Below are 23,091 nucleotides of genomic sequence, written 5' to 3' on the forward strand. Positions count from 1 at the left end.
GGGAATTTCTGGGAGAGACTTTTTTTTTTTTTTTAAATTGTTTGTACAAAAGCATCATTTAGGTGGGGATGTAGCACGATCACAAAGACTTCGATTCACGGACCTTGAGCCTTGCAGGCCAATGCCAAGGGCAGAACTCTGGGTCCCCACATCACAGTTCCATGGGAAAAAGTGGTTGGTTAAGGGAGAAAGGAAGGAGACAGCCGATTACAGAAAATGTAAACAGCCATATGGTCAACATAATTTACTACAGGTCTCTGAAGTGTATATAAAATGTTTTAGTGCAACATCTTACAAATAGTTTTCCTTTAAAAAAACAAAAACAAAACAAAAAAATCAACAGCCCTCTACATCATGCATGGGTAGTTTTCTCACCCCATCTCTTTTTTTTTTTTTCTTTTTCTTCAACAATGAACGCAGAGAAACCATTGTTTGAAAAGAATATGAAAACTTGCTACAGAAACACCCTGGTGAAAGAGGGTGTGGTTATATCCAGGTCCTGGGATGCGCCTAGCACAGTGTAGTTTTCCATAAATGCAACATTGTAGACGTAGGTAAGTGGAGAGAGTCCAGCAGGTTTCCTCTCTTGAACTCAGAAGACTTGAGCTCCAGTGGACAATGTGCAATGAAGTCTTGCAGCCACTAGAGGGCACCATTACCATTCATCTGATACCACATTCCCATAGAAATAGCCAAAGAAAGAAGGTCCTGGGTTGGTTTTTTTTTTTGTTTTGTTTTGTTTTTTGTTTTTTTTCATACAAAGCTCAAAAAGCTCAACCTTTGATGGAATCCCCTAGCCCAGTAGAAAATACACAGAAAAAGCAATTATTAAAATACTGGCTTCGGTTTCTTTTTTCATTTCGATTTTCCTGCATTTGCTTCACATATTTAATTACGTGCAGCACCTACTTTTCTACTGCTATGAACCAATTCAAACTGAAATCTTAGTCCTGGCCAGCCCTCTGGCATCTTTCCATTCAGACAAAGGAAAAGTCAGTCATCTCCCCTTGTTGACTCAGCCTAAACATCAGGAGTCAGCAGTTTCCACGGAAAGCCCACACCCCCTGAAATGAAGAAACAGGGCAAAAGACATTCTTTCTTCATGACTGAGCCAATTCGGTACCTCTAACATGTTGATGCAGCATAATAAGTGGGAATCAGCATAGTAGGCATCCGTGGGATTAAGGTGGCAGTGCCTACACCCTGTCTCAGAGGACAGAGCTGGAGCATTGGGCAGAAAAAAGACAGGTCTGCCTTTCTCCGAAAATGGCGGAGCAGTCATCTTGCTCCCAGCCAGCGTCCACTTAACGGCCCACCCTGCCTGGGCACCTGCAGACCCCTGACCCGGATCCGTGCCCGTGTGGCCTGGGGAATCCCACAGCCTTCCCTGGAGTGGGTACATTCTCAGGACTGGGCTTCACAGGAATCTCTTTTGTTAGACTTAGTTCTGGAATCCGGGGTGGCTTCTTCCAAATGGGACTCCCTTCATAATTCAAGGTACAAGTTCCTAGGGAAAAGGACATGGCACACTTGGCCAGCAAAATATGGGGAAGCAGGGTATAAAGACATCTTCACAGAGTGCGCACAGGGAAGTATCTGCAACTGATGATGCTCCAGGGGACCTAGGCAACTGGCCCAACATATAGTGACACTGGCCCTTGGAGCATTAAAATAAAAAATCACCATACCAACCAAATAACCTAAAACCACCAAAAAAAAAAAAAAAGTCCAAAAAAGGGAGGGGGAAGGGCAAAGACAACACATGTGCTCACTGTCTGCTGAGACTAGGTGAACGAAAGGGTTACAAAGGGCCATGTCTGGATGTCCCCAAGGCTGGCAGTCTTCCAGAAGAGACATGGGGAGAAGAAATGGTGAATGAGGAAGACTTCAATATCTCATTGGAAGAACAAGAAAACCCTAGTCCTCACACCTCCAGGGAGGCAGATAGTCCTCAAGGCCCTTCAGCATCAGGCCCTGGAAGCCCCCTCCCATCCTCCCTCACTGTGCTTGCAGGCCCAGGGCCCTCCATGGGGTACAGATGGCCGCTGCTTCAGCCTCTGTGCTGACCTCAGGGTGGTCCTGCTTCTAGGATCACTGGAAACTTTCCCTCAAGTTTGGCAAAGTACCTGCCAACAAAAGCCACCTGTCACCATGATCAGCTGGAGCTGCCCATGCAGAATGGATCAAGCCAACAACCAGCTGTTTTTTCCTTCCTTCTCTCTAATCACTGGCTTTGATCAAGGGGAGAGTCAGTAGCTGCCAAAAGCAGCGCCCTGCTCCACTTCAGCTCAGAAAGCATGTGCTGCTTGGAACTTCTGACCCATTCTCCAAGACAGTGTTCTTATTTTTTTTTTTTGGCAAGGATAGGATGAAGCCTTTTTGCCTCCCTGACAGATAGGCTGGCCGGGCACCATCTACTCCTAATGGGGTTGTGCAGGATTTCTCTTGCACATATGCAGTTCTTTGAAGCAAAATTCAATGCTTTCATCTTGACTACAAAGTGGTTCCAACAACTCCAGATGAGGGAAAAGATAAGATACAAATTGGGCCCACGCTACCCATATTTTTCGAGTCTCGTTAAGAAAGTAAAAAAATGTTTGGGTTGTATTTTGATCCACGGGTGGCATTTTCAAATGTGCAAAAAAACAAAAAGTCTTGGAAGAGATTCCTTGTTACTACAAAGTGGTCCTTTCCTCTTGCCATCGGTTGTATGTAAGAGAAATTCGTCCACAACCTTATGGAATCCAAAAGGGATAAATCAAAGTGGTTTAAAAATAGTACAGTACAAAGAATAAGAACCCCCCACTCCCCGAGTAACATCTATCTGGGAATACTAGATAAATCGGTGAGTAGATGTGGCACCTGGAGCTACTCACTACATTACCAAAACCGAAAACTAGAAACCTATAACGGCAGGATCACGACATTTGGGCGCAAATAGCTAACCAACCAAGACCACCGCCTGGGGCAGTCCGTCTCGGTGACTGACCCGGAGCTCTGAACACGTTCCAAGGCTGACAGTTTTCTGCACCGGCACCCCCATGTTTGGGTGCTGTCGACTGTCCAATCACAGAGCAAGAGGCAGGAAGGGTGGGCCTCAGCCCCTCTGTGGCCGATGTCCCCTGCGCATCCCCCTTAGTCTATGGCTCCTGGGTGGATGCTCAGCACCGGGGGCTCCAGGCAGGTGGGGGAGTAGTTGAGGTGTGGCTCTTTGATCCACAACAGAGGCACCCCGTTCTTCCCCTCCGAGTTCTTGCTGGAGTTCCGGCTTTTGAAGCGTACCAGCAGGATGGTGATGACCAGGATGCCAAAGATGGGGAAAGGGTAGAAGAAGACGAAGTAGAAGAGCGCGTCGTTGGAGCAGATGAGCGACTGGAGGGTGGAACCTGAAAAGGACACGAGGGAGACGGACAGTGAGCACTGAGAGCCCGGAGCGTCCACCCTTGGCTCCGGAAGACCTCACCTAACCCAGCAGAAGCTACCGGGCAGTTCCCACACCCGCCTGCCTTTCCCCTGCTACCCCACGGGTCTGCTCCCAAAGGAGAGAGCCCTTGTATCCTTTTCCTCATAACCACGCCTCTTCCAATCCACAGCTGCAATTTCAGATAACGCCAGGCTTCCACTTTCCATTGAGATCCATTACCTCGGCTTGGAAGGCCGTATAATAAAATGGAGCTTATCGATTGCAAACAATGGCATCTAGGTCGGTAAAGAAGCTGACTCCTGTGGGGTTCTATTTTAAATGTCCCCCTTGCACTCAGTCCTGCTAAACTTCCTTCTTAGGGAATTTAACAGGATCCTTTCCGGCCCGCTTCTGAGAAGAGTTGTACCAGAGAGGATGCCTGCTTGATTAACGTTAGCAATTAAAATGCCATTATGGACCATTCACAATGCCCAGTGTGTCTGGCTGCACAGACACAGTTACAGCTGGACGTGGAACAGCGAGAGCCCAGGCACACCCGCGCCCCAGCGGAGGGATTGCATTGGACCTTGGAGGGAGGTGGCCTCAGAAAAATCTACGTTTTTTCTCTGTAAAATCAGGGTGCCAGATCCCTTTGCTCTAGGAAGCCTCATAATCATAGATGTCCACAAAGGGAAGATGACAAGTAGCCTAAACATCTTCTCTTTTACTTCTGGACACTGGGTGATTTGGTGGACCATTCAGCAGGCTAAGCCCGATTTAGGTTTTTTCGGTTTCTCCTTCCATTGCACAGCTGCTGCTCATCAGTATGATTAAGAAACATTAACAAATATTTACACTTATTGGATTTCCAAAGTATATGAAACTGCTGATCGTCAACCACTTTTGACCTACAAAAAAAAATCTCGATTTCATACGGTTCTATTTAATGCAGCGCTTACAGGAGGTGACTGAGGCAAAGAAAGAGCTGACAAAACTCAAAACCTCAAATCAAGATTATGGGGTAAAATGTTTTGATTGAAAAGAAGTTGAAAATCCGAGCCAATTTTTTTTATTTCTGCAGGATAGGCTGATTCTACAATAGCAAACACTATTTTCAGTCTGATACGTTCCACGTTTTGACAGAAGGCCAATCAAAAGGGTGCCTTGTTAGAACAAATAAGTCAGGCCCTCAAGAATTTTCCGAAATCTTTGTTGAGAGTGAAAGTCCCTCTGCATGAGGAAAATTTCATTCTGGAACATTCTGCAGCAACAGGCTGCGGCTTTGCTTCTCCTGACTCTCCTGTAACATCACTGCCTTAGGAGGCTTTCCTTTCCTACTAACCACGCAAAAATCCACCTAAACCTCCAAGTCATCCTCTGAAATAAAACTGACCCAGAAAAAGTATGATTGACAGTGAGGAAGTCAGGCTTCCTTCTTTCCCCTTTCTCTTAATGAGTCTGAAACACTTGCTATTTCACTAAAGAGAGACTGGGTTCAGTATTCCAAAGTGAAACAAAGTAATATCTTAGCAACATACATGCACAATGAAATCTTCCTAAAATAGACTCTGGTGGAGCATTAAGTCTACTATAAAGATTAGATGGCATATTATCACTTTAATTCTGATCCCCCCACTTTTTTTTTTGCACGGGCAATCGAGGGTCAACTGCATGGACAGTTACATGTCCAATCCTGCCATATCTCCAACCCTGATACCTACCCACGACAGTTAGGAAAGCTGCTTCTTAACCCATAATAGAGCTCTGTATGTATCTCCAAGACAGTTGGAACCAACAGCCCCCATCCTTCCTCTGTAACTGGGGAAACTCACTGGTGTCCAGAACGCGAATGCCAATGGGGGCGGACTCCTCCTCTGTCAGCCGGTACCACTCCTTCTGAGGGCTGGGCAGCCACTCCTCCACGTGACAGGAGTAGTTGCCCGTGTCGTGGGGGCTGGCCTGCAGCACCGTGAGCCGGTAAAGCAGGGGCGAGAGCCTCTGGAAGCGAAGCCGGCCCTCCCAAGGGCTGCCCTCTGGGCCAAAGACAGCGTCGGGGCCCACCCGCAGCAGCACCGTGCGTTCTGTTGGTTCGTCCTCCTCCTCCCCTTCCTCCTCCTCCTCCTCTTCCTCCTCCTCCTCTGTTTTCTCCTCTAGTTCTTCCAGACCAGGGCTGCCCCTTTTCCCTCCTGCTTTAGTCCTCAGGGAATACCAGGCCACAGCAAAGCGGGAGTCCTGGCTCGAACGAGACACGATGCTACAGTCCAGCTGAAAAGCCGCCTTCTCGGACACTGTGGCGTTGGGGACCACTGTGTCCACCTGCAGGGCGGCATCTGTGGAGGGACAGGGGACAAAGAAGGAAGAAGAGGCTCATTTATTTGCTGGAAACAAATTAAATGTCCACTGCTAACCACATTATACTGTAGAAATACCCACACCGAGTACTGTGCACCCATTAGAAGGACATATTGGCAGAGCTATGTACAGAGATGTGGAAGGAGAGTCGAGGAAAACGGCTGGAGTACAGGACGCTGTATGCTCTATACATCATCATAGGCAGAAAAATATCCCCTTCTGACATACACCTCTGTTTATATTTGCAGAATTAAGAAGCTGGTAAAGTGGCTGCCTGTGGGAATCCAGAGAGGAAGGGCCACTTATTTTCACTGTGACCCCTTGTAGTGATTGAACAATGTCTCCTCAGAATCCATGTCCACTTAGAATCTCAGAATGTGACCTTACTTGAAAAGAGAGTCTTTGCAGATGTAATTAGCTAGGTAAGGGCATGCTGGACTAGGGTGGGCACAAAATCCGGGGACTGGTCTTACGGACTCAACTGTGATCCCCTTCCCTGCCAGATTCATCTGTTGAAGTTCTAACCCTCAACGTGACTATTTGGAGATAGGGCTTTTAGGAGATAATTACGGTTAAAAGAGGTCATAAGGGTAGCGCTCTAATAAGATGGGTGGCCTTATCACAGAAAGAGATCTTACAGTAAGAGAAAGAGATCTCTTTCCAGGTATAGGCATGTGAGGCCCCATGAGCACACAGTAAGAGGGCAGCCATCTATCATCTGCCAGCCAGGAAGGGGAGCCCTCACCAGAATACGAGCAGGCTGCACCTCAAACTCAGACTCCAGCCTCCAGAACCGCGAGACATACGCTTCTGTTGTCTAAGCCACCAGTCTATGGTATTGTGTTATGACAATGTAGCAGAGCAAGACCCCCAACTGGTGTCCTAGTCAGAACAGGAGAGGACACAGAGACGAAGGCTGTAAGACCATGGAGGAACAGACTGGAGGGACACACATCTACGCTATGACCCAGGAATGCCCGGGGCCACCAGAAGCCAGAAGGGGCAAGGGCATCTTCTCCCCTAGAAACCAGGGAGAATGGCTATGAGGACGACCCTGCTTCTACAACTGTGAGAGAATAAATTTCTTTTGTTTTATGCAAAAGAAACCCTAGGAGACTAATATATCCACTTAGAAACTCTTGAATTTAAATTGTGCATGGAGCTTACTGATAAAGCCACAGTGACCCCAAGGAGATAAACATCCTGCCCAAGGACTGAAGCCCAATACTAGACCTCCGGCCTGCAAAGGCCCCTCCTCCTGGGCACCGGCTCACAGAAGACATGCATGGGGAATGCCCTCCCAGGTCAGGTGGAGACACAGAATCACCACGGAGGTGCCCAGGCTGGTGAACCAGGCCTTGGACACCACTGGTCAGTCTCTCATCTGGGTGTTTTGTTGACTTTTTCCTTTTGACTAGCTGTGGTAGGTTCTGAACAAATGATTCATTTCCCAGCTTCTAAAAGACCTCCCTTTGGCTCTGTTTATGAAACGTTCATGAAAAATGTTGACGTAACATCGGCAGACGTCGACACACCACATCAGGTTGTACTTGGATAGAGACCAAAAGGAGTGCTTCCCAAAGACTGTCCTGGGCTGTCGATGAATTGGCTCAATGTCACTTGCAGGTGAACACGAAGCTGGGCTTCTGACTGCTTCTGTGGGGCTCTGCCAGGCCCCTCCACATCTTCCGGGCCCATCTGGAATCTCAGTGTGCACTGTGAGCCCAGAAAGGTTTCGTAAACGGCTACAGGTGGTGGGCACAGCGCATCAGCCCCAAACTTAAGGAGGAGAATGTGCTCAAGAACAGACACCGTCAGGGTGGAGAATATCAGTCCACAGGTGACTCAAACTCACACGACTCAGCAGCCTCTTTCCAGAGAGGACAGTGAAAATGTAATCTCGGAGCCATTAGAAAGCTCCCCCCAGACCAAGGGTACCTCTGGAGCTTCTTAACCTCCGGCATCCCACACGGCATTCCGAAGCTCCAGGCAACTGTATGGTGTCAAAGGAGTGGTGACGTGTGATAGAGTCCAGCACGGCCAGGTGGCCAGGTGGAAAGAGACCATCAGGCATTTCGTTTCCTCAGGTCCTCTTCCCCATTCACCCTCCCTCTGCTCTCTTCTCTTCTGCGTGATCCTTTTGAATACCTTGTGTGCGTTCATGACTCCACACAAGTTTCTGGAATGAAGTTAACTTTGACTTTTCCACAATCTCCTTCCCCTTAACATGCTTCTTTACCGGTTTGGATCCCTGTGTCTGTCCCCTTCTAAATTAGGCCAACCCTTCCCCCCTCATGCTGACTTCCACACGTTCCCAAGGATAAGACCCAAGAGAGCAATTCATCTCAGCCTGTCCCCTCCATCTCAAGCCCACTGCTCCCCAGCTGTCACCTTGACCTCCACCTCTGGCCTGTGTGTGTGATGAACGTGGTTTTCCCTCCTCCCTGGTTCTGCACGTCAAGCACAGCATCTGACCTTCTCCAACAACCACCTCGCTGAGGGCAGGAGCCATCATAGATCCATCATAGATCATAGATCACCTCATAGATCCCATGCATGGAGGATGGCAGGCTCTAGTCCCCCAAAAACCACTGTGAGCACAGCTCTCAGAGAGCTATTTATTTTGAGCCTTCCAGATGCTCAACATACAGCTCAAAACAAGCCTTCAAAGTACATCCTCATGATGAACGCTGCACAGCAGCAAAACCAGTGGCTAGGAAATGCTTTCTAGAACATGCTCACCCAAGAATGTTGAGAGGGTAGGGAAAAACACTTCTTAAGACAGTGGGACCTTGATGTCCTTCAGAGCCAAGAGTCAGTGAGGATAGGAAGACACAAGACCAAAACCCACCCACCAACCCCCCAAAACAAAAATACACCAAATTATTAACAGGAGGTATTCACAGGTAGTGAGGTTACAAGTGGCTTTTCAACATTGTTCTGTTTTCAGTGTGTTTTACAGTTAGCATGACTTACACAATCAGGGACAGCCAGGGGGAAGGAAGGAAGGTGGGTCGAGGCGAGGCCATTTGCAGGGTCACAGGGTCACAGGTCACAGGGTCATAAGGGCTGTGCTGGTAGCACACAGTGCGGTGGAGGGAGGCAGGTGGGCACCCCTTCTGCTCTTCCTGGATGTGCTGCAATTCCTTTCTGCCAGGTCAGTAAAATCTACGTGGCAGGGTTGTTAGGAGGACTGAAGGCAAACTTCCTGACTGTGGCAGGGTGCAGATCGTACTCAAGGAACGCCTGTCTCCTCCAGTCCACGCAGGGGCGTGAGTATGGCAATCTGCAAAATGGGTGGGAGCTGGGGGAGAAGGGCGTTCCGCTGCCACACTCTACAGTCTTCCCGTCAGGAAAGACTAGTCTCTAGATGAGGTCGAATGCAGAAAACTACATTAAAAAAACAAAACAACTCCAAGGAAATGTAACTCAAGTAGAAGTGATTTCCCCTCCAACTTCGGGAAGACACAGGCAAGTGAGAAAATGTCCCTGTCCTGTAACAAAGGCACTTCGCCTCCCTGAAGCATGTTCTATGATGAAGGGGCACAGCGGACTCGGGAGGCTCCTATGTGCCACCAAGGGAAAGAGCAGCTCCGACGGACATGAAAACCTGACCAAGACTTCCAACGGGGCCAAACCACAAATGTGAACAGCAGAGTGCCCAGAGGATACAAGCTGCTCACACTGATGGAGGTGAGTTAATTTCTGCTCCATTTCCTCCTGGGAACCGCTGACTTTTTGCCCTGATGCGGATGAATGACGGTGCAATGTTGGGAAATACACAGGGAATCTGCACAACTCAGCTTTGATTGTGTGACAATTAAGTGTGTGACAATTATCACACCCAGTAATTATAAGTATTCAGGTGTTTCAGAAACAGCAACAGAGGCAGGAAAAGCCAAAGGTCACACGGACTAGTCATTAGAACCAACAGAATTACTAGGATGCGAGAGTGGAGGCTGCAGGTGGTCAGAGATTTCTATTTAAAAAATCGATTCCTTTCCACTGAAAATCGACCAGCTTAACTTTTTGAACCACCCGGCTGTCGTTTCAAAATTCTTTCGTGATCTCAACCACGTGTCCAGATCTGAATGCACGTTTTTTTGATTCCATACCCTGCAATAAGGAATTGCCATTTCATTCTCATTAAGAAATCAAATCACCTTAGGCCAAATGCCGATGTGCAATTCTCCACTCACAAGGAAACAAAACCCTGAGACAATTTTGAAAACGAACGTATAATGTAAACGTGCATATACTTAACTGAATGTAATTTGATAATAAACTAATCTTATTCATCGTATGAAATATTATACCTAAAGGGGACACTTCAAAGGGAGTGGAGGTTGGGGACATCGCCCTCACCTGGTCTCATGACCGTAACTGCAGTCTGTCCAGCAGTGTCCTCGGCCCTCTTGTACCACAGGCCGCTGGGGCTGGGCAGCCACTCCTCCACGCGGCAGCTGTAGGTCCCGCTGTCCTGCACCGCCATGTTCTGGATGAAGAGTCGGTACACACCAGGGGAAGGGCTCTCCAGGTGCAGCCGTCCCTGCAGGTTGTTTTTGGCTGCCTGCTCTCCATAGTGGAAGGTGGCCTCGCGGCTCAGGCGGGCCACCGTCTCCCGCTCCGGGTGATTGGGCTTCCACACAAACCACTCCACCACCAGCTGCGAGGTCACGCTGGTGCGGTTCAGGACTACGCACTCCAGCTGCACCTGCCAGGTCTCCAGAACCGACAGATTCCCGTGGGCTTGGCTGAGCCTCAGGCGGCTGTCTGGATCAGAGAGGAAAGAGATGTCACCACACAGGCACCCTCTCCAAGGAGAGGTGAACGGGTGCCCTCCAAGTACAGGACAGCAGCTCGGGCTGACTCGGCAGACACCGTTCTCAGACAAACACTGAGCTTCTGGATCATGTGAACAGAGGACCTGAATTTCCAGTTCCCCAGTGTTCTTGAAGCAACTGCCCCAGTACATCACCCTCGCGGGTTCAGAGGCTTGCAGGAGGGCAACACAAGGTGCAGGAGACTACACATCCACAGGACGACAGATCACAAAGGGTGCAGCTGCCTGATGGGGTGGCCGGGAAGGGGAAGGCAAGGGCACGGGGAGAACCCCTCTTGCACAAGAGTCAACCTCAGAAACTGACCAGATGATGGCTAGACAAGGCTTGGTGTCAATCATAAAAGACTGCAGAGGACACCCAGTATAATAAGCTCACGTGCTCCCTCATAATCGCCTCCCTCTCAAGGTGGGAAGAGAACGGATCTGACATCAGTAAAGAAAAGATTGATAGTGATGGGACCCGATGGTTTGAAAGCTCACTAATGAGATGCTCCTCCGGTGAAAAAGTATCATTAACAATGGCACACACTGATAGCAGGCCTGTAATTTCATAAAGGGCCCTAATGAGCCTCCCTGGACCAGAGGGATCTAAAAGCTACAGCACTGTAAACACACAGAGGCACCTGGGGAGCAACCCCCGGGTGACAGGAGGGGACGGGAAGGGGGCCTCGCCCTGGGACTCAGTATGTCACACTTCAGTGTGGCCTGAATATTTTACAGTGCTCAGGATTGCTGTTTTAATTTAAAAGTTTAAAAAAAACGAACATACACTTGAAATAGCCAGCTTCCCAAAACATACATGTAAGAAGTTACCTCTGGTTATCTTTGGGTTGCAAGATTATTATTTTTTTCATTGTGGGATTTTGTTTGTTTACTTTGTATTTCCCAAAAGCTCTGTAAGTATATACTTTCTAAACAGGAAAAAAAAAAAAAAAAGAAATAGAAATGAACCCCAAATCTCAATTGATATAAGGGGGGAAGCTGCTTTAATATGTGTCCTGTGAGATTTCTGCTTACAGATTTGAAACTCCCTGTGACAGAGATGTCACTAAACGTGTGGACAGGGATCCATGCTGTCCTTTGGCACTGCCCTGCTTAGCCTGACGGCAGCCTCAGCTGGGGGTATTCCCTTGATAAATCTAGGAGGCACCAAGGGTCTCTTGGTTTCAGAAAAAATGAGGATAAGGGAAAGGACATGGTGGCTGGAGTGGAAGGGCAGGGGACAGGGGTGACATTCTCCCAGCTGAGAAAGTACAGAGAAAGGGAGCGGAGAGGATAGGAACCCAGAGCGCATTGGTGGCCCAAGAACCTGTAGTCGGGACGCAGGTCACCAGAGCCACTGAAGAGCAGGGCTTCCAGGTAGCGCATCAGCACAAGGCTAGCAGAGGACGCACCACGGCCAGGGGGAAGGTGGGCAACAGTCCCACTGTACTCAGCACAGGCTGGGCCACATGGGGACCAGGGCAGCTGGGCCCCCTGGCTTTTACTCCACAAATATGCACTGAGGCCTCCTGGGAGTCAAGCCAGGTGAAGAAAACCAAGTCCCTGGGCTCATTCAGGGAGCTTCAACAAATATATATATATATATATGTGTGTATGTGAATACACACAACAAATGTATATGTGTGTATGTGAATATGTAAATAATGATTAAGTAATACACAGTAGCTGGAATGAGTGAATATAAGCACAAACATGAGTAAGTGCTTCATAATTACTTACCTGAGAATAAGTAAGCGAGTGGAATGCCAGGTGCTGATATGTACTATAAAGGGAATGGGAAAGACTTCTAGGGTGCTCTTTAACTTAAAATAAGCCAGCAACACCTTGCAGAGGAAGGGTGGAACAGCGAGTACCTATGGCCAACTTCTTTCTAGGCTGAGAGCAGCACATCCAAAGCCCTGTGGTGTTCAAGGATTAAATCAACCATTTGTTCCTGATTCAACCAGTATTCACTAAGGATGCCATGCTGGTGGCTAAAGATATAACAAGAGCCCTTCCTTAATATGTATATTATAGTACAGAAGAAATGCAGATGATTATTATACCATGTGTTAAGGCACTCTTAGCAATACAGGAGAAATCAGAGTAGACTTCGTGGAGGAGGTGCTGAGGGAACGGCCTCAGCAAAGGCCCTTCAGAAGGCACGGAGTGACAACAGACTGTGGGATGTGTGGGAAGGAGGGATGGAGAGGGCACCAGGGCCACACCAGGAGCAGGGAGTTGAAGGGGCTCCTTAACCAAGAGAAGGGAGACAGCAAGGTGCAGCCTTCCTGCAGAAGGAGACGACCCTGGCTTACCCTGGGTTGTTCCAGGGACAGATCTATAACCTGAGAGGGAGACGACAGGGAAGCAGTCTTTTTAACCATCGAGGCTGCCCCAAAGTGGAGCCCAGGCTTGCCAAGGCAGGCAGCCCCCTCTCCTGGGCAGGCTAAGGGCTCCACCCTGGGGCTGAGAGGGGAACGAGGGGCTGAGATGGGAGGTCAGGAAGAAGGGGAGGCAGCTGAGGAGGCCCAGGGAACGCTTCAAGGCAGGAACTGGGCGGGTGGAGCCCTTGCTAGCCCAAGGCAAATGCAGTCTGCCCTAGAAACTGCAGCCGCGATCTACGGACCCAGCCACCCCTCAGCACCCCTGGTGAAGATGGCACCTGCAGGAGCAGAGCTGAGGATTCTCTGTGAGTCTGCACCAAAAACAGGACCCACTGAGCAGAGCAGAAGGACTTCCGGGCACCAGCATGATGGTCTGTGTAGCAGTGCCCACTCTGGACAACCTCTCCCCAGGGCCCCGCAGAGCCCTGGCTGGCCCCAGGCAGCCTGTGCTGGAAACCCACAGGCCCAGGAAGGTCACACCGTCCGCCCTCACCTGGCTGCTTCACGGTGACTTCTGTGCGTCCCGAAACCTCCTCGGCCAGCTTGTACCAGGCGTAGTTGGGGCTCAGCAGCCACTCCTCGACGTGGCAATAGTAGCTGCCGCTGTCACTGACCTCCGCTCTCTGGACAGTGAGGCTGAACAGGCCCCCAGACACGTGCCTCTCGAACTGCAGCCGGGCTCTCAGGCCCTCCTCCTCAGCATAGGTGCCGTACTCAAAGGCGGAGCTGTGGGTGGTCTTGAGGATGAGCTTGCCGTCGGCGTCGGAGGGCTTGTGGACGTACCAGAGCACGGCGAAGTGCGAGTTCTGGCTGGTCTGAGACTTGACTGAGCAGTTCAGCTGAATGGGCCTGTTCTCCACCAGGGTGAGGGTTCTCTTGGATTTGCTCACCTGCAGCTTTGTCACTGTGAAGGAGAGGGAGCAGTTCAGGAAAACCGCCACACCCCCTCCTGGAAACGTGGCCCACTCTAAACCTCAGGCTCGGGGCCTGCCTCTGTCCAGCACTGCTCCTAGCAGACACGAACAGGCTTCTTCCAAGACGTGGCTCAGTATGAGGACACCCCGCCATCCACTTCTCCTTGCCACACCCCTGAACTAGACATTCACCACCTCTCCCGGCCCCGCTGTCTCCCCTGCCCTCCAGGACCCTGTAGCTAAAACACAAACCTGACCCCATCCTGCCTCTCGTGATGAAGTTTAACGGCTCCCAGTTGCCTAGAGGCTCTAAAGAAAACCATTCCTTTTCCCAGCGCAAAGCCTCTTTGAGACCTGGCCTCTGTCCAGCTGTCCTGACTCATCTCCACAACTTGGCCCCAAACACCCTCCAGGGTCCCATGCAGCTTCCCCCCTGAGCTCTGGCCTCTGTCCTCTCTGCCTAGCTCCTCAGCCACCTCCCCACCCTGACCCTTCTCCACTCATCTTCTGGCCCTCCTTCCTCCTTCCTGTCCCTCCACCTGGTCAGGTGCCCTTGCTCAGCCCTCTATAAAGACCCCAGGCTGTTTTTCCTTTTGTCTTTCTTTGATCCTAGACTGTGAGCACCTGAGGGGACTGACCGAGTCTTTTTTCACTCAACCAGCCGATATTTCTGAGCACCTACCGTTTCCCACAGGCTGCCAAGTCCTGGGGACGCCCTGAAGTACAAGACAGAGTCCCAGCCCCATACAGTTCTGCTAGTGGACGTCCTCATGGCCACAGCCCAGGGCCTAGCACAATGTCCAGCCTTCAGAGAGCACTCAGAGTGTTCGCCCACTCAGGTGGGAGAGAGAACGAGCGCGTTCTGGGGAACCGAGGCAGCACACGATGCCAATGTGCTGCAGGGACCTTCGTGGGGCGAGGTGAGGGGAGAAGGCTGGGAAGATGACAGCAGCAAGGGAGAGCAGAGCTGACTCCGGTGTCCCCTTCCCCTGTTCCAAAAACAGCAGGAAGGCCAGACTCCAGAGTGCCACCCCAGCTGCGAATGAACGACCATGTTCACCTTTTCGGTGGCCCGAAGCCAACGTCTAACCAAATATATCTTATGAAAGTAATGTGAGCTCTCGCCCACTCCATCGTGATTACACTTGGCTCTGATTCCTCCTACCCACCTTCCTCCTCCCTACTGAGAAGAAACAATCCTAAGTCTGTCTTAGGGAACTGGGAGTAAGAGCCGCATTCTACCCCACTCCTCTCTTTACACTTCTTTCTGCTTTGAGTTTTGGCCACTTGCCAGATGAGAGAAAAACCCGGGGCAAGGTACAGACCCCACACAGGGAAAGTAGCTAGGGCTTCCTCCAACTGGGCTGCTTAGCCGGGAGGGAAGGAGCAGGGCAGATCTGCCCTGGCCAGTCTCCAGTACTTTGCTGGGCAGCCTCTTGTTTCTTAAGGCCAGAGTCCCGCTGCAGGAGCAGCAAGCACAACCAGACAAGGGACTGAGCGGGCGTGACCCCGGGGTCCTCTGCCAGCCCCAGTCAGCTCTAAGTATGCAAAGACAGTGGCAAGGATTGAGTGCCTTGTGTAAAGGAATCAAAGGCCTCAGGTCCCCTGGTACCACACAGGCAAGGTCCTGAACGGGTGGAAAGTTAACAAGCCAAGGTGCGGCAGTACCCCAACCCCAGCACCATCACTACAACAGCATCTCTGAGGACACGACTCCTGGTGCTAAGTCAGACTTTCTCTTTATGCCAAGAGGTGGGATTCACACCCAGAACACAGCAACTTGAGAGAAATCCCTCGACCCGGGGCCCCACCTTCTGGTTTCATCATTTTTGCTGACAAGTCCAGTCTTCGGCCTTCTCCCTTCTTCCTAAGTCCCCTAAGGGCATGCTAGGCATTCAGGGAAGCGTTTACCACCAAGCTCCCCAGCCTTGGACACTGGACTCTCGAGGGGATTCCCATAGTGCTTGATGCAACCGGCTCCCTTTTCTTTCCTTTCCAACCCAATTCACCGCACGCGAATGATATCTCTATCCATGCAAATGACGCCACCTGAATTATCTAGTTCTTGGCCAAAAAAAAAAAAAAAAAGGTGGGTTCTTCAGGGTAGAGTAGAAAGAGCTTTAAAATGTATTATTAATTGGGGCCAGATTATTTTTTGCAACTGTTACTAAGGAAACCTTCATTGCCATAGTAACTGCATATGTTAAACTGGAATCCTATGACTAAACTTCAATTTGGTCACATGGCCTGAGATCGAGAATCCAAGGAAGAGAAGTGTTTCAAAGCATTTCCATTTTTTTTTCCCCTTCCCATGTCAAAATATTGTGAAGTGTTGAGAGGCTTGAAAAAGAGAGGCACTTTTGAAATTGGGTGCGTGCCTGACAGGTGGGCAAGGGGGCAGCTCTTATCCTACACTTCGGAATTTCCGCCCACTTCTCAAGGGCAGGGAGGACCTTTCCTAAGGCCCAGGGGAGACTGGAGGCTCCACAGCTAATTAGCAAACACTCCTGTGCCCTGTCACAGCACTGCCCTGGGCAGTGAGCGTCTGTGCCTCACCTCCCTCCACAGTTAGGAGAGCCCAGCCCCCTAAAGGCCTGAAGGTGTTTCCTTCTGCAAAACAAAAGAGCGATACCAGCAGTCTGGCTCATTAGGAGCACTGCACAGATTCAAAGCAATAAGTCCACAGAAAGAGTTTAGCATAAGTCCTGGTGTACAAAAACAGTGAATTTTTAGATATTCTCATTCCCTTTGGTTTCTGTGCCTGGCGCCAAGTCCAAAGCTCCACACTAGATGGAAACTGTCAAACCTCAGTGGCACCTGTGCCTCTGAAAGTGCTGCCACAGAGCAGCAGCATGAAATCAAGTAGGAGCTTGTCACAAAGGCAGACTCGTAAGCCCGCTAAGTCAGAATCTGCATTTTTAACAAGATGCCCCAGTGATTCAGACAGGTGTGAAAGTCTGAGAAACCCCGGACTTGGCTGTGTCAGTGTTTGGCTTTAGCGAAGCAATAAATGCAGAGGTGAAAGATGCCCAGGACTGAAACTTGATTAATCCCCAATAGTGAATAAGTAGGAGGAAAAAAATGAACCCAACAAGAGGCAGGAAGAAGGGCCAGGGTGGCTTGCAGCGATGCCCCATCCACGAGAGAATGCTCCAGCTCCCTCCAGGAGTTGAACAGCTCCCATCATTTGCAGGAATGGCCCTTGCTTTCTGAAGCTGGACATTTCCTTCCCAGGCTTGGGATCAGAGCATGGAGACATGTGTGATGAGCCAGGATGGGTGGTATCAAGGGGACAGACAGGAGAGAGGAGAAACAGGCAGCAAGAAACAGCAGCTGCCTTCCGGCCAGCTTCCCCACCCACTTCTGTTCTGTGTGTGCTCTCCCCACAGACGATTCACTCGTTCCACCAAAATAAAGGAGTCCCATAAACCCCACTCCACTTCTGTTCCATGATGCCTTGCTCTGAAGGTAATTTTTTTAAAGGTCTTCTCTTCTCTAGGGCAAGGACTACATAACTCAGTCATTGCTAAACAAATTAACAAACGGATGATTGAATGGAAATGGGATTAATCTTTTAAAGAAGGATTATGAATGTTGACTGTGATGGGAGGCAGAGAGCCTTTCAAAAAGCTGTGACCTCGGCTACTTTGGTTCTGAGAAACGGATGAGCAGGTGTTCAACAAGTGGAGAAGGAAGTGAAAGGGGACCTGAGAAGAAGATAACCCCTCTGTGCACTGTTATCAGGGAAGGGCAAGTGCTCAGGCACGGTGAGTCAGTCAGAAGGGTGAGCTTCAGCCAGGCTGTGAGGGACCCAGAGCTCGTACTCGATCCTGATTACCTGTGGCTCCCGGGCCAAGATCCCTGCATCTGTGGCACGGATTATCTGGAACTTGTTAGAGCCTACTGGGTCAGAAACCCAGGATGGGGCCCAGCAACCTGTGGGCCCCCAGTCTTAGCTACAGCCTGGGAGGTTTTCCTAAGTGGCAAGGGGGAACAGTCACTCCCCAGCAAAGAGCCTGCCTCAACTCACCACCCACAGCCAGGCAGTTCTCAACAGGGTGGCCAAAGCCCCCAAACATCATGAAAATCTGGAGGCCTGTCTTTGGTTGTCAAATTGATTTGGAAATATTTGATGGTCAGAAGCCAATAATAGATGTTTGGGGAAAACTACACGATAAAGCTCTGCCTTGCATCCTATATGACTTTCAAATGACACCGGGGTGAAAAGTGTGTCCCTAAGCCTAGAACCTAACTTTGATTTTATCAGAAGCACAATATTTTTTTGTTTTTTTTTTTTCACGGTTTCAATAAATGAGAGTTTTTTCCTGTTTCCTTCAGAATTGGTTGGGGATTCAGAAAGTCGGTCCCAGTGGGCAGTGCTGCCTGGGGCAAAGATCTGTGGTAGTGACTGTCACTCTGCATTTAAGGGTGACATTTACAGCGCCTCTGCCAGCTGTAGCAGTGAGGGTTAGTGTGTCTCCTAGTGTCACTGTCCCTGAGCAGTTACATAGTGAAGCACATTGTTTTACTATGAGCTTCTTAAAAAAAATTTTTTTTTCCCTTTATCCCACTATTAGGGTAATATAACAATTTCTAAAGGTTATGTGATTAGGAATGTTATATTGTCTATGAGTTTCATTCCAGGGCAGGAAAGAGAATATCACAAATTGTTGTTGAAAAGGAGTATATGATCTGCATAAGATCTAAAGTCCTAATCCCTCAGTTCAGTGTGTTCTTGTTTATTTAACATACTTTCATTTAGTCCCCTCTTACTTTGTGCTCAGCAGTATTTTAAGCATGTTACAAATAGAACGTATTTTCCAGTCCTATGAAATACATATTATTATCCTCTTACAAAGACATTCGCCCAAGGTCACACAGCCAGTTATGTGGCCAAACTGCAACTCTGGCCCAGGCCACCTGGTTCGAATTTGCTTTTAACTATTACACATGCGACCTCCATGCTCCAGTGTTCCCTGCGCTGGCTCTGCCACCACACCCGTGAGCCTCACTGCACTCCTGCGTTCCCAGCCTGCTGCCTCCTCCAGGAAGCCTGAAGAGCAGCAGCTCATGGGTCTTTGCAGCCTTAGCACCCAGCAGGGAAGCTGCACAGATGCTTCGCGAGTAGGAGGCAGAGCTGAATAAAGGTAAAGTAGCAAGGAGGGAGTAAGAGTTCATTAGGAGAAATCCAGACACACCCTTCCTTGCCTTACCTGTCTGCAGAGGGGACCAGTGATCCTTTCTGGTTGACACCAAAAGCAAGAGGACCTGGTGTCAATATGATAACAAGCCGTGAGGCACGGGGAGAGGGCCAGGGCTCCTCTTAGGGCTCCTGTCCTCATGCTCACTCTGTCTCTATGCAGACGACAGGCACAAGCCACAGGGAACGGAAGGAGAACCCCAGGCTTCCCTAAAAGAAAGCTGGGACCACTCTGGGGAGGGGCGGGGCAGCCAGCCCCTACTGCACTGTGATAAAGAGAGCCAGTGTTCAAGTGGCCTGGACTCCTGGAAGTCAAAGAAAAAGCCCTCAGCTAACCTAATCTGCCAGGTCAGCAATAAGAAATAGAAGGAAAAGGATTTGGCAACATCCAGAGGGTATTAAATATTCATCCTGACTACCCATCAGTAAAATCCCAGCAGAATATACCCACCGACAAGTCGGCTTTCTACCACCGGAGGCTGTCCTCCTGGAAGCCTGTTTATTGCTTTGTCGATTTTAATGTGCAATGTTTAATAGCCAGGCCAAGATATGGTCGTAAACATTTGGAAAAATGAGGGCTGACATTTCCCTTATTGCTTCTGTATTTAGCAATGTGTAATTGGAGGGTGTTTTTGGAACGAAAGAAAATCAGAAGGAAGCAAGGTGATGCTTTACAATTAAAAGAGAAAAGAACTGATTAAGAATTAAGAATAGAGTATGCTAACCGTCTTGCCTGAATGCCCCGTGGGGGTCACACTATGCAGATCAAGGCAAGTAAGCCTGAGCTTAATCAGCAACAAAAAAGAGAAAGGGAGGCCTTCACTCCCTGAAGACTTCTCTGAGGATGTGTCCAGGGATCAGCAATGCCAAGGGGCAGGTGGTAAAAGAGCCACAGCAAGTCGACCCACCCCAGGTTCTGAAGAATCAAATACCCGCGATGTGGTCAGGATCAGCAGGTGGCCCTGGCAGGGACCAGTGGGGCACAGGCCACACAGAGGCTTGCTGGGGGCAATGACATCACAGCAGCAAAGCCAATGACAAATGGACCAACCTGAGTCACTCACCAGCCCCTGGGTTTCTACTGATTCTCTCAGAATAAAAGTATTCGACAGAGTATTCTTTTAAAGGTGGGGGGCAAAGGACAGGAGACATTTCTATAGAAGATGTCAGAGCAGGGCCAAGAATTCATGTTTTGGGGAGCCAGGTATGCAGGGACAGTGGAGGGAAGGGAGGCTGGCACTGTTTGGGGGCTCTGATATTGCCAAGCCTTAGAGCCACCTTGTGGCAGAAGTTAGAAGAAACAAAGGAGCTTGAAGGGGCACAGATGAAACTTCTCTGCCATTAGCAACCTGTTTCCTGAGGAAGCTCTCTGAGTGCTGTGTGACCCCAACTTCTACAAAACAAATTTAAGGGTGGGGAAATCAAGATGGTAAAACAGAGAGAGGAAATGGTAAATAGAAATACATGGTGCTAGGGTGTAGCTCAGTGGTGGGGGGCATGCCTAGCACGCACACAGCCCTGGGTGTCCTCCCCAGCATGTGTGCTCTCAGACACACACACACACACACACACTCACACAGAGTACGTGGTGCCAAAGGATTCCTAAAATAATTAAATAAATAAATGGTACTTTGTCTAGAAAGTACATAAAATAATAAAATGAAGCACTTGGATTCCAGACTGCCTGTCCAGATTTGAATCCTGGCTCTGCCCATTATTATGAATCACTGGGCTATTTATTTAACCCCTATTGCACTGTCCTCTTCTGTAAAATGGGTGAGGCAGTATCCCCGGTGGCAGTGCACAGAGTAAGAAAGAATTAAGTAAGATACTGCATGCAAAGCACTCAGGATGGTGATGGCCACACAAGAAATGGTGAAAGTCACCGTTTGCTGTTGGTGCCACTGCTGTTGTGACTGCTAGCCTCACCAGTGACAAGACTCCTCTGCACTAGCAACCTACAAGGGGAAGCCTCTTCTATAAAGAGTGCCATCAGCTGAATGCAAAAGACATAACTTGTGATTATAAGGCTTCAGGAGGTGTCCAACTCTGCCCACCCTGAGTGCTCTTAATAGGACACACCTACATTCAAACCCTAGCCTCCCCACTTACTGCTTATCTGACTTAGGAAAATTAGAATCTCTCTGAGCCTCTGCTACTTCATTATTCAAACAGGATCTTCACGCTTGCTGTGAAGATTCAGTGAGATAATACACACCAAGTGTTCAGTACTGTCTCCGACACACAGTCAGCCTTCACGTACTTTTTCACTTTTATGTCCCCAAAACATAAAAACACCAGTACCAACCAACATATTTAGGAAAAAGAGGAGAAATGGACATGAAGCTCTTTGGAAAATATTAAGTGCTAACTGTATAAATATTTAATAAGGAGAGACAGCAACACTTAAGGGCATGCATTCTCCCTGGTGCCTCAGCCACGCTGGGAGTCAAGAGGGGCCTCGAGCTCCTACCTTTGCTTTTCCCAGCCTCCAGAGGGTCAGGAAAGTGAACTATACGGCGCACTTTTAGAAGAGCAGAGGGCTCGCAACATTATGAGCCCAGGGATGCTCGAAAGTCCCCTGGGCCAACCACTGCTGGTCCTCACTGTACAGTGAAAACACAAACAGAAGCCACCCGACATTCACAAGGCTCAAGGACAGTCCTGAGAGCAGAGGCGGGGTCCCTGCACTCTCCAGCTACTTTTCTGTTAGGAGGCGATGGAACGGTTATGATGGAAAATGCAAATGTGCACAAGTCAGAGGGAACCGGGCTCCAATCTCAGTTCAAGCCTCTCGGTTCTGCCATTTAAGGAGGTGGTGGCTCCATCAGGGCTCCGAACCACTGGGTTTCCTCTCTAGCAAAATGGGGACCCAGACATCCACATGATCAGCCTGTGGGATGAGTTTAAAAAGAAAGTGTAAGTATTTAGCACAGAGCCTAGCGCCCAGGTGGAACTTCATTCATTTCTGTACCTTTCTATTTTTAGCGCTACTGTGAATTAATCAGAATCCAAATAATGAGAGCCTTCAATGACCCAACTCTATATCTATCCCTGAGGCACTCAGACCCAAGAGTCCAAGTCGCAACAGAAAGGAGCAAATATCAGGGGCCTATTCAGAGAGGCAATGACAGGCAAGGTCTTGGGAGCCTCAGCTCTACCTTCCACAGCCACAGGACCATGTGACAGCCACTGCTGCTCAGAACACAGACCTTGAGTGACAGGGGAGACAACAAAAGGCACAATTATGATCCCAATGTTCTCTTCGATAGGGCAGGCAAGTGGGGGCCTCAGAGCTTCCTCAACAAGGGCGCACATCAAATGTGTCCCGCTTAACCTGCCATTAACCTGCAACGCCACTTAAGAACATCCTCTCCCCGGCCCTTCTCAGCCCAGCCTCAGGCTCTAATTGACCCGGGAACATCTCATCATCTATACAACTCACTTGTTACAAGACCGGTACAGAACAGGCCTCTGTTATGGCGACAGAAGACGGGGAAGGAAAAACGCAGACATTACCATTATTTAACCTCACACGGCTGAAAACAACCCTGTGGCTATATAAAGTCAGCCAGTAGATCAGGTAGGGCACTAATCGCAGCTCTTAGTGGGCAGAAAAAAATAAAAATCCTTTTTTTCCAAGGCATTTAAATCATCTTTGCAAAATAGTCGGGGCAGAAAGTCACAAAAAAAGTCTTTGCAAAGGTCCACTCTCACCTTTCAGTGTGTGGGTGACTGCTCTACCCTGCGTACGGGCTGGACAACGGGAGGCATGCAGGAGCCTGCAGCCTGGGCTCCCCCTCCACCAGCCTCTAACCTGGCAGGCCACCAGGAGAGACGGGGAAAGCCCACAGAGCAGGACATACTGAGCTACCACTCCATGTTCATGGAAGGCCCTGAGGTGGGAGATGGCAGAAACCCCCAAACTCTACTTATCTCTACTTTGAGAGGTCTCACACTCCATGGAAAAAGGAACTCATGGAGAGAACCTGGGTTAAGGAAACATTACA

At 49.4% G+C, this 23,091-nt stretch overlaps 1 protein-coding gene across 3 annotated transcripts in view; it reads right to left on the reverse strand.

Annotated features, from left to right (window-relative positions):
• Positions 1 to 229: 229 nt before the first annotated feature.
• Positions 230 to 23,091, reverse strand: part of Igsf3 (immunoglobulin superfamily member 3) — an 88,783-nt gene continuing 65,921 nt past the window's right edge. For all 3 annotated transcript variants that reach the window (XM_048814565.1, XM_048814564.1, XM_015502229.2), the window contains 4 exons: positions 13,461 to 13,871; positions 10,121 to 10,528; positions 5,236 to 5,733; positions 230 to 3,386 (listed from right to left, as the gene is read on the reverse strand). In XM_048814565.1, coding sequence (XP_048670522.1) covers positions 3,136 to 3,386; positions 5,236 to 5,733; positions 10,121 to 10,528; positions 13,461 to 13,871 — 1,568 coding nt within the window. In that variant the 3' untranslated portion in view covers positions 230 to 3,135. The remainder of the gene's footprint in view (positions 3,387 to 5,235; positions 5,734 to 10,120; positions 10,529 to 13,460; positions 13,872 to 23,091) is intronic.

This window comes from Marmota marmota, unplaced genomic scaffold (assembly GCF_001458135.2).
Source record: "Marmota marmota marmota unplaced genomic scaffold, marMar, whole genome shotgun sequence".
Classification (NCBI taxonomy): Eukaryota; Metazoa; Chordata; class Mammalia; order Rodentia; family Sciuridae; genus Marmota; species Marmota marmota.